The sequence below is a fragment of the Channa argus genome, chromosome 8 (assembly GCF_033026475.1).
Source record: "Channa argus isolate prfri chromosome 8, Channa argus male v1.0, whole genome shotgun sequence".
Lineage (NCBI taxonomy): Eukaryota > Metazoa > Chordata > Actinopteri > Anabantiformes > Channidae > Channa > Channa argus.
The window spans coordinates 23755387-23766834 of NC_090204.1; the positions used below are offsets into that span (position 1 = coordinate 23755387).

At 39.7% G+C, this 11448-nt stretch overlaps 1 protein-coding gene across 1 annotated transcript; it reads right to left on the minus strand.

Annotated features, from left to right (window-relative positions):
- Positions 1 to 3456: 3456 nt before the first annotated feature.
- thop1 (thimet oligopeptidase 1) lies at positions 3457 to 11418 on the minus strand. The gene is made up of 14 exons (XM_067513205.1): positions 11272 to 11418; positions 9607 to 9813; positions 8046 to 8194; positions 7376 to 7483; positions 7138 to 7240; positions 6890 to 7047; positions 6636 to 6771; positions 5662 to 5804; positions 5224 to 5447; positions 4927 to 5128; positions 4523 to 4709; positions 4143 to 4271; positions 3897 to 4033; positions 3457 to 3748 (listed from the first exon to the last, which is right to left on the minus strand). The coding sequence occupies exons 1-14, from the start codon at positions 11282 to 11284 to the stop codon at positions 3587 to 3589; spliced, it is 2058 nt and encodes a 685-aa protein (XP_067369306.1). The 5' UTR covers positions 11285 to 11418; the 3' UTR covers positions 3457 to 3586.
- Between the last annotated feature and the right edge of the window lie 30 nt (positions 11419 to 11448).

Genomic DNA, 11448 nt, shown 5'->3' on the forward strand with positions numbered 1-11448 from the left:
AGTTTTTTTCTACTTTTTTTGTAACAGACAGCAGCTGTAACAACAGCAGAGTAATTTCCCTATGGGATTAATAAAGTTGTTTGACTCTTAAATCTATGGTGCAACATAGTGCACTGTATGGTACGTAATCAATGGTAAATACATGATGATGTCATACCATTGTGTTTATTATGTGCTGTACATATTAATATGCAGTGTCATATTTACCAAAACCTATGGTACAATGCTGTTGACACAACAAACAGTACCTGGGAAAATGTACATCGCATCAAAATATAGCAGGTATAAAACCATAATACCAACATATGTAACATGGAATATTAGTGTTTATCACAGTAGCAAATTATGGAGACATTAGAATACTAATATAAACTATTGTACATAATATTCACCACTGAATTACCTTCAAATAATCATCTATATTAATAACCAATCGTATATAATGCATCTTGGTTTTACTGGACAAATCATAGGGTTTTAGTAAAAATATAACGTGGCTAAGTTTTTTAGCCAACATGAAGCAAACTGTTTGAAACGGTTAAATGTAACTACAGCCCACATTACATTTGCTGCTTTAACCAGTGAAAATCTGAAGATGTGTATGATAACAGTTGTGCCTTTTTAAAGTGTTGAAGCTTAGAGAGCAGCGTTAGCTGCAGGAATATTATGTGGCTAAAGTAGGAACGTCGAGAAATCCAAGAGTGAAATACTGTGCGCGCCAACCGTCTGAGGTGTGAAGCTCCTTTACCTTTCTCCCACTTGGCAGAATGAAATGTGTAACGTTAGCTCGAAACTCTATTTTTATTTCTTTGTCCTTTCGGCTTATCCCGTGAGTTCAGTGTCAAATTCGATATAACGGCTCCAAAATGTTAAAACAAAGAAACTATGTGACTATCGTTTAAGGTTTGGCTTAACTAAACCAAAGACACTACAGGAGCAGTCGGACTATTTTGTAGCTAATGTCATGTAAATCAGTTGAAGTTGTTGTAAACTGGACATTTTCTGCTTTTTACTAAGCTAACGATAAGCTAAACGCCCTGACGTCACACTGACGTCACTTGAAAGTGTCTCGAGGGTTAAGGCTAATAGTTACCTGCTAGTTAGCTGCGGGACATTGTCGGTGTAGTCTAACATTTGACTTTATTGTGTTGTCCGTGTTTTTTTTTTTTTTTTCTCTCCACAGTTTTAATGATGCATGTGCAGAGTTTGATGCAACTAGAAAATATTATGAGCTCGCATTAAAGTCTTGCATGTTCAAAATGAGGAAAAATAATTGCTGTGGGTCCATTAAAGTGTATTAACAGAGCGAATGAGGAATCTAATAATATTGTAATGTTCCTTTAAAGAAATCCCCTCTCTTTGTACCAGCTCAGGGAATCCATGAGGTGTTGGACTCACCTGAGTGTTTTCTGAGCAGGGTCTTGAGGGACTCGGGCCCCCAGAGGCTGCCACTCACAGCTGCAGCTTAGTGCTAATTACACCGAAGATGAAGGCGGAGATGCAGATAATGAGGACAACATGACTGCTGCATCTGAAGCTTTACATGGGACAAAGTTACAAATAATAATAATAATACAGTAATAAGTAAACATTGTGCACACGTTCTGATCAGTTACAGATAGTTTTTTTCTGATGGATCTACTGCACATAGAGGGAGATACTTTTATCATTTCCCATTCTTACAACTTGTTTGGATTATTTAACCTCAAGGATTTAAAAAAAAAATTAAAAAAAAAAAGTGTATTAAAAGTGTATTAAAAATGTATCACATGTAATTTATCTACTTTTTTCGTATTCCTTGTTTGAGTTATTTTAGCAAATCTCGAGTGTATGATTATTGTCCAACAGCTATCCAACATCCAGCAGCTGTCAAATCGACTGATGGCTGGAAAATTGAATCCACACATTAAATAAAAACGTTTAGTGTCAGTTAAATATCATTTGCGAAGTCTAAAGAAACTGTGGGATTATTTTATTGTAAACTATTCAAGTGTGCAGGGAGCCAAGAAATCCCACTGGTGCACATGATTTATGGGGCCAAAAACACAGGAGCATGCGGGAGCAATTTTTTTTCCCCCTTCAAAGTCAATATAGTTCTTGAAATAGCTCCCAATATTTCCATAATTCCAGCAAACATTTCTGAGGTTCCTCACATTAAATGCTCTGCTCAGAACATGTGTCAGAGCTTGTACTTAGAGGGCAGCATCATGCACTTTACCTGAGAATAAAGAAAGAATGAAGCAATAAACTAAAGCCAACCCCCAAACAGCAGCAGCAGCAGCAGCAGCAGCGGATGAAGCGTTGTTTTTGATTGCGATGAACCTGCTGTCACACCTGTTTGCGCTATAGTTTCACCTTCAGGCTGTTTGTTAGAGCAGAGGTGTTGACCTGCAGATCTCTGAGGAGGTTGCATCATAGACTCCAGCTGGGAAACATCACCTTTGTACCTGGAGATACTAACCCTTCCGGACTCCAGTCAGCGGGTGATGTTCAAACCAATCTGTAGAATGAGGACGGTCTGCACTTCTTCTACACAACTAACTGGACTAAACAAAACCCTAAAGCATATCGTAAAAGGCTGAGACCTATAAGCAGCAAAATAAAATTTAGGTGTCTATTACCAGCTAATATGACAAAAGCTGCTATCATGTAAGAGCGAATATTTTATCTTTAGTACATCAATAGATTATTTATTGCTATTTTACGTAAATCGTTTTGACCTTTGACCTTTTGAGTTATCCTGCGAGTTACGGGCCACAGCGGATCATTTTGTCCACGTTGATTTGGCACAGCTTACATCACATATCTCTTTCCTATTGACGAAAATGAATTTCTTCAAGCTGAAAATGGTCTGAATCATAGTCAATAAGTGTAGACTTGTAATTGCTGTTTATAGTTTATGAGATGTTCATGTTTTTATGACTTGTACCACAGACACTTCAACATGGGAGGTAATAGCACCCTGCTTTTAAGGCTGCTTCTTATGTGACAGTTGGAAGCACATTTCTAATCCAGAAAATTCATGTTTGCAAGAATTTAAAAAAAAAAAGGCAAGAAAGAAACTGCAGCATACAGTGCAGTACTGTCAGGAAGTTTTTATGTTTTATCACTATACTTCATGTTTAAATATTTTTTTTGTCTTTTTTGCTTTTATTGGCGTCTTATTTGCTTTATATTCCTGTTATGATGAGCACTGAAACATTCCTTTGTGGACATTTGTCATTGGACAACAACCCGAATCTTCTTTAGCTGCTTTGTCAGTGTGACAAAGGTTTTGCAATAATTGTTATTTTTCTTTTCTAATTATCTGTTCCATTACAATAAAACACAAACATAAGAACCAGCCTGGGTTTGGCTGAGATGAGCAGTTGTGTGAGAACCTTGACTGTTGGCTGATTGAGGACTTTTTGCAGATTTGTGTCTTCATGTAACATAGTTATTCAAACACACAGGACGTCACCTCAAATCCTTTTATTTATGCTTATGTTTTTTTCCCTGTTGGGCAACATTTTACTGTTTTTCTAGAAAACCTGCTCAGTCCGTTGTTCTGTGTGGATCACTGCAGGGAGTGGAGCTGGCTGATGGGTCAGCAGGGACACGGTGTGCCAGTCCCCAGCTCCACTGTCAGTCCTTTGCTCAGCAGGAAAGCTTCCTGTTTGGGTTCCCGCCCGAGGAACTTCCTGAGCATCTCGGAGGCGTCCAAGGAGCCGCCAGGTCGCAGGATGCACTTCCTATAGTCCAGACCCACCTGAAAAAACAGTCAGGAAAAGAAAGTCAACAATAAATCTATCAGTGCAGAACTCATGGGGTTAGAAAGTGGCTTCCCCCCACCCTAATTTTTCTTCCTGTAAAGCATTATACACTTCCTGATTGTCTCGTGAGCCACAGGATCTGACCTTTGGGTTCATGATTCCCTCCTGTTTGAACCGAGCGTAGAACATGTCCATTGAGAACACCTCACTCCACAGGTAACCGTAGTACTGAGCATCGTAACCACCTGCCAGGTGTCCAAAGGTCGCCGGCATGTTGGTTTCTGCAGAATACAGCAAAGTATGTTTAATTTAGAAAAAAAAAAAAAAAAAAAAAAAGTCCTTTTGGTTAAGTGTGGGGTAAGTATAGGGTAGGCTTGGTGTGTGAGAGACCTGGTGAAGCAGGGATTCCCAGGATTTCCTGACAGAGGCGTCCGTACTCCTCTGCAGCATCAAGTCCAGTCCTGGTGTGAAGAGCTTGATCCACTTTAGCCAGAACGATCTGCCTTAGGTTAAACAGACCTGCAGGAGAGTCACACTTGAGAGGCCGGCTCATGTAGCCTTTGTACAAAACCAGCGGACTGATTTTTAAGACTTGTGTTAGTATTCTGTAATAGCCATAAACTGTTAATGTGCAAAAGTAACTTTTTATGAAGTACTTTTAATAAAAAAAACCTGTTTATTTCATGTTTTTGTGAGTTTTTAGGACATATGCACAAAGGCTTTGTGTCAGAGTCATCAATGTGTGTCTATGTTTCTTGTGTCATATGTACCAGTGTTGGCAAGGCGGGACTTGATTAGTTTGTCGAGCAGCTCTTCAGGAATGGGGTTGCCAGTCTTGTAATGTTTGGACATCCTCTGCAGAGGCTCCTTCTCCCAAACCCAGTTCTCCAACATCTGAGAGGGAGCCTCAACGAAGTCCCGCTCCACATGAGTCCCACTGAACATAGCATAGTCCGCCTGCAAAAACAGATACGAAAAAAAAAAATACCCACAAAAAGTGATTTATTATCTGAAATGTTTAAACACCGAGCCCAAAGTTTGATTTGGACCTGAAAATGTAATTTGAGATTCGACTCATCAAATACAGGGACACAGAAATTAATCTCATAATTGATTAATGTCAAAAACTAAGGGCATAAATCAGACAAAGACTCGCACAGAAGCTCACACTCACCTCAGCACAGAGTTGGTGCATGACATGCCCGAACTCATGGAAGTACGTCTCCACCTCGTCGTGCTGCAGGAGGGATGGAGCATCGGCCGTCGGCTTGCTAAAGTTGGCCACCATGGCTGCTACTGACATCTGCCGCGTGCCATCAGGCAGCAGACAGCCAGGCTGGAGGCCGAAGCAGGCGGCATGACCGTATTTCCCCTCCCTGCAAAGGATAGATACCAACTAAGACACTGAGAACAGCTGATGACCTTCAGAGACAGTTCTATCCCTATGTAACCAAACTTGTTGACCACTCACCTGGGGTAGAGGTCCAGATAGAACTGGCCCACCATTTGTCCACTGCTGCGATCCTTCACGCAGTACAGTGTGACATCAGGGTGCCAGACGTTAGCTCCCTCCACCAGCTGAAAGGTCAGACCAAGCAGCTCCTGGTAGATGTCCAACAGACCCTTAGTCACCACCTCCATGGGGAAATACTCCTTTAACAGGTTCTGATCCACTGCATACTGAGTCTCCTCCACCTGAGAAGACAAAAAGCAGCAGGGTGTAATGTAATGAGAAGTTGCTGTTGCTGTTAGAATCACCTCTCTTCTAACAGAATCTTCATGACTGTCTGTACACCAGCTCCACTGTAGCCAGTTAGAAGTGGTTCTCATTTGGACATTCTTGATAAATACAGACTGTGACCTTGTTCAGTAACTGTAGCAGCAGGATAGTCAGGCTTGCAGCTTTTACCTGGGTCATAAAGTAGCGGGTATCCCAGGCGTGCAGTTCTCCATTGAAAGGCAGACTTCTCTTCTTACACTCCTCCTCCTTCAGTTTGAGGATGACTGCCCGCTCTTCATCGCCCAAAAGCTTCAGCTTACGAGCCAGCTCCTCTGAAAGATGACAGACAGAAAGGGTTAGGACACAGAAGCTTCTCCAACACTAAAAATTGCAGAAGAACATGCGTCACAGTAGAAATAGAGTATGAACTCTTTGCAAACTTTACTCAACAGCCGATGAAATGATCTGAACACATGAAGCCAAATTTAATGATTTGTAATTTGCCTGAAGTAAGACAGAATCTAAGAAGCTTTGTGTGGTTTGATTAAAGCAACGTCAAGTGCCAAACTGCTCTTTCAATTTTCCAGCTCAGAGATTTTTTCACAGGGTTGTTTTTATTGTTGCAGGTTTTTTGTTTTTGTGTTGTGTCTGAGTTTGTGGGAATCAGTGTTTAACTTATAAGATAATACTATTAGGAAATTTAGTCCATAAGAAAGATTTCGGCAAAGAAGATTCACTTGTTAAAATTCAAAGAGACATTATAATTATTTAAAAGCAGCAGTGTGGAATAGAAAGTTAACTGTGTTTAGCTCTTCACCCAAGGTTCAGTTTATCAAGGTAATTCAAGTTTTGTAAGGTTATTGTAGAGGTTGTGTTTCCGTTTGTGGAAACTGATTGGTGCATTAGAGGAAAAGCATTAGAGCGTAAATATTTACCATAAACAGTTTTGTTATAATGCTGAATTTGACATATATAAATTGTAATAATAAAAACCTGTCTGTAATCATAACTAGGAGGAACCAGGGCAATGTAAAATTCTGTAAAATAGTGTAAATTAAAATAGCTCACGTGGGTAAAAAAAAAACACACGAGTAAATGCTGGAATATATCAACATATTGTATTATCTTTTTCTCCCATCATTAGTTTGCTTTCTCGGACTCACCAAGGAAGGTAGCCACCTTCTTTCCAGATTTGGCCATGTTCATCTCCAGGACGAAATCGGCGTGTGTGGTAAAGCCAAGCAGAGAGCACTTCTGAGCCCGAAGCTCCACCAGCTCCTTCAGAATGACCGAGTTCTCCTGAAAACACACACAAGCACTCTGAAGCCCTTTACTGCAGTTGTCTTAGTTTCCTGATGGTTTCAGCTGTAAATCTGGCCGCATCAACAGCAGCCAGGACAGAGTTTTCTTGTCTCACCTCTTTGCAGCGGGAGTTAAAGGCCTCCTCCAGCTTCCTGCGGGTTTCGGGGACCCAACATTTCTTCATGGTGGGGAAGTAATGAGGATATTTCAGAGTGACTTTCAGCTTCTCCCCGTCTTTCTCCAAAGAGCTCAGGAAGTCCTCAGGCAGGCCACCTGAAAAACCAAACCTATTTGTCATCTTTAATACACAGAGACGAGGACCAGGTCTGATTGTCTGACAGCTCCGCAGCGCAGAAAACTTACCCAGCTCATCTCTGGAGAAGGACAGACTGGTGGTGTCCTCATTCAGGTTCTTGTTGAAGTCAATACAGAGGTTGCTCAGTTTCTTCTTAATGGATTTGATTTCCTGCAACAGAAGGTGGAGAAGAGTGTGAGTATGGGGAGACTTTAAAATTTGACAGCTGTACCAGGACATTTGAGTTTGCATTCAGTATCAGCGATATAAAGCCCGATGCTTTTTTAACAGTTTGTGTTTAATGACCTCCTGTGTCTCTTTGGGCAGGTGGAGGCCATTTCTCTTCCCAAGCTTGATCAGTCGCTCCATGTAACGCTTAGACTCTGCAGTGAGGCTTTCAGTATCAATCTTTGTCTGCAGACAAAAACATAAGAACAAAAAGCCTTCAGAAAAAAGAAAGCTGAGCTGAAACACATCCACAAAAAGAGGTTCTGCAAAGAGGTGGTTGTAGTTCAGTTGGTAGAGCAGAATGTGAGCATGTTGACTGGTGTGTGTGAGAATGGTTTAATGGGAAACAGCATTAGAAAACACCAGTGATAGAAGCACATTATAAGCAAACCTTTCCAACTTTGTTTCAAATCAAAAGTTGGCTTGGTTACTTTGTGGATTCTAATAAATGGGATTTAATTGTTTTCCGTCATTACATTTGATATATAGAAATATAGATGTGCAAAACATAATGCTGTCAGACAATTTAGATTACAATAATATGTTGGTCACTAGTACATTTTCCAAATGGCATCAAATTTGTCATGAATGTCCAGTCTGTGCATCAGATTTTCAACATGTCATAATATGAATTAAACTGGACTTTTTTTAAGCACATAACTTTAACAATAACAAAAACTGACATAAAAGTCCATATTATTATAACTAAAATTTGACTTATTGTTCAAATGTACGTCTTTCACTTCACCTCCAGAGCAACAATCCTCTGGTACACGTCCTCCCTCATGCTCATCTCAACGTCAAACTCGGACAGACGTTTGTCGGCCTCTGTGCTCGCCGTACGAACCTCCTTGCTGGGAGACACATGCTGTGGGAAGTCCAAAATGTTCCTTTGGACTGAGTACCACAGGAAAGACAAAAGAACAATATATCAGTAAATAAGCTTCAAATCCAACATAATCTAAGGTACTTTGGTTTCAATCTACAGAATATTCAACTCTTTTTTTAGTTGTACGATTTACACTTTAAAATATATTAAAAATAAATCCCCATCAGCCGTGATGCATTCAAACTGCTATTATTGAGGTTCCATCAAAGTCAGATTTACTTTCTTGTAATTTAGTATTTTTCCTTCTTCATCTATTTTTCATCCGAAATTTAGATTTAGCACCTTGTAAATTTAGCATTTGTTATTTACCTCTGAAAAGCCATAATACAGTCCCTCCAGAAATTCGTAATGTTACTCTAACAACAATTAATTCAATCAATCCCCTGCAAATTCAGGTCATTTTTTTAAGAACAGCAATTATGAAATCAGGCTTTTTCAAGCTGCCCCTTAAAAAACATTTGCAAAAGCCTGGCGTTTTGGATAATATGATTTTGATACATTTTTATCCCACCTCTCCATTTTTATTCCAGACTGTCTTTCATTTCCACAATCTATCTTTTATAGACCGATTGTTATAGATATAGATTTATACTATTGTAATTCTCACGAAACATTTAAAAAAATTAAACATAGTGGCCATTAATACTTACTTAATAAATTATAAAAATTGATTCAATATGAATTTAACATTTTAAGGATACTTGACTGTTAAGGCTCTCACAGTTTCTCTAGGGAAAAATAGACAGTGATGATGACATTAAATCTGAAAAATGCATTTGAAAATGTAGCAGCATTGTCATTTTCAGGTTATCGGGTGCCTTCAAACAAACCCTCTGTCTCTATTGTAGCAGCAGCAGCTGGTTCAGCTGGTTTCTCTATAAACTGCTGATGAGTCTTTACAATCACATACCAATTCTGCTGATTCCGACTTTTACTGCGGTGCTCACAATGAAAAGCCAACCTGACTGTGTTCTCAGGTTCATTTCATGCTGATTGACCTCTTTAGATTCAGGTTCATAATCTATAAACTGTACAAACTGCGGAAATATCTGGAAGGATCAAACATTGGGCCTCATGCAAGAACAGTTTTCCACATAAATGTTATTCAAAAGAATAAAGAAATGCATCATTAGGTTGGGGGCCAGATGTGTGGCATAATACAAGGTTAAAAATACGACTCAAGAACAGCAGCACAGTCTGCGTGAACAGTGGATGTAAATCTTGCTTTAATCTATTTTTCTTGATAAGAAGCATAATGGTTGCAGCTATAATAAGCAGCACTTTGTTCATTCTAGAATTAAAACATAAACTATAGTTTTGTACTGCAATGAAAAAATACTGAATGTCAATCAGTAGTAAAGAGCTCCACCCTCCACAGGTGCAGCATAATGGATATAGATGTTAACTAGTGGACACTGACCAGTGTAGTCGACCTCTACGTCAGCAAGAGCCTTCAGCGTGTTCTCGAAGGTGACATCTTCCAGGTCCAATGCTCCAATGCGGTCGTACACCTTCTTGGTGTTGGCAATAAGCTCGTCACAGAGCTGCAGGATCTGCTCCGAACTTAGGTCCCAGCGCAGCCGGTTGTCAGAGCAGACTGGTACCGGGCTGCTAAACACCACCTCACCTGGGACAACAAAGGAGCAGAAGAGGTGAGGATAGGAAAAGATGGGATAAGGCATTATGGGACATCAGGGGGCAAGAGGAGAATTTTGGACATGAAGAACAGGAATCCATCATTCATTAAGAATATGCATATATTTAATTTTCATAATTACAGCATTTATCAGAATATTGTCATTTCTCTATGAACCTAAATGTTGTTGACAATGTAAACAAAAAGGCCAATAATCAACATCAAAGGTTTATTCTTATCACAATCTTATCACCATATTATGAAAATTTAAATGCCAACTTACTAACTGAAAAGCTGAAAACACAATCATAACATTAATTACTAATAGCATTATTAGCTGCAAACATTTAAGTTCTACAATTAAACATGCATTGCGGGGCCAAAACAATTAAAGCATTAGGCCTATTTAACCACATTCTGTAACAGATTAAAAGTGGATATTTTCGTTGGCTAAATCTGTGTGATATAACTGAATAAACCTGCAGAGAGTGGAGGCGATTACAAATCAGTAAGAAACACCCCAGCACTGATATCTCTCTCTCTCTCTCACACACACACACACACACACACGATCCGCCTATTTAATGAAATAACATGTGGGAACAGCTGAGTCTGCGGGTTCTTTTAAAGGGGATCACAACAAGAATTTAAATAGATGTGTTGTTACGTAAAACAACATGAGACTAACTAACTTATCTCCATAAGACGTTTAACTTGTAGACTTTATTAATCTCTTTTCATTTCGACACACGAGCAATACACTAGACAACACTCTAATCATAGTGGAACCCATCTGTCCTTATCTCCACCGAATGTTCAGTCGAACCTAGTCAGAACAAAAAGACCCAAATGGAGCGATTGAAGGTAATGTGCTTGGCAGGGAGCTGCGTTCATTTTAGATGGACTCAATCCCACTCAGTTTCCTGCCACCAGTTATAAAAATCAGCAGTCTGCCGAATTCATCATGATATTTTTGCAGTTTAGAAAAGGTATTCCCCATTTTTTTTTTTTTTTAATGTAGAGCTTGTGGCGTTTTTCTTTGGGAAAGCTTTGGGAAATCCGTGGATAACGCACCAGCTTTACAGTAGCCTACACACCAAATTGCTCAATAGGTAGCCTGGTGAACAAGCACAATATGCGAACATGTTACACAAAGAAGCAGGAGGAAATCAAGCCACACCTGCGGAGAAATAGCGTCAGCGTTTTAACACAAACACAGTTGGTTATTCTGTGGTTTGTACCCAATGAACTGAAATGATTCTTCTGCCAAATTGAACTGGCCCGGGCAGGTAGCTAGCTAGCAAGCTAGCTAAGGTTAGCGCTAACTTACGTTAAAGCTAAATAACTATCAATGAATGAGAAACACACAGAGACGAAACCTGCGGGTAACAGAGAACATGTAATATGACTTTATTAATTCACTAGCATATAAATCGCAAAATTACTCACCTGTCGGCCCCATAGTGGATAAATTGAACGCAGGTTCGTTAGGTCCTTGTGGTTAACTGTCAAATAGAGGTGATGTTCTGGAATAAAGCGGTGCGAGGGGACTTCCGGTCACATGTTTCAAAATAAAACCCCGATTGGAAATGAATTTATGCAGGAGTATGTTCTTCTAGCAAAACA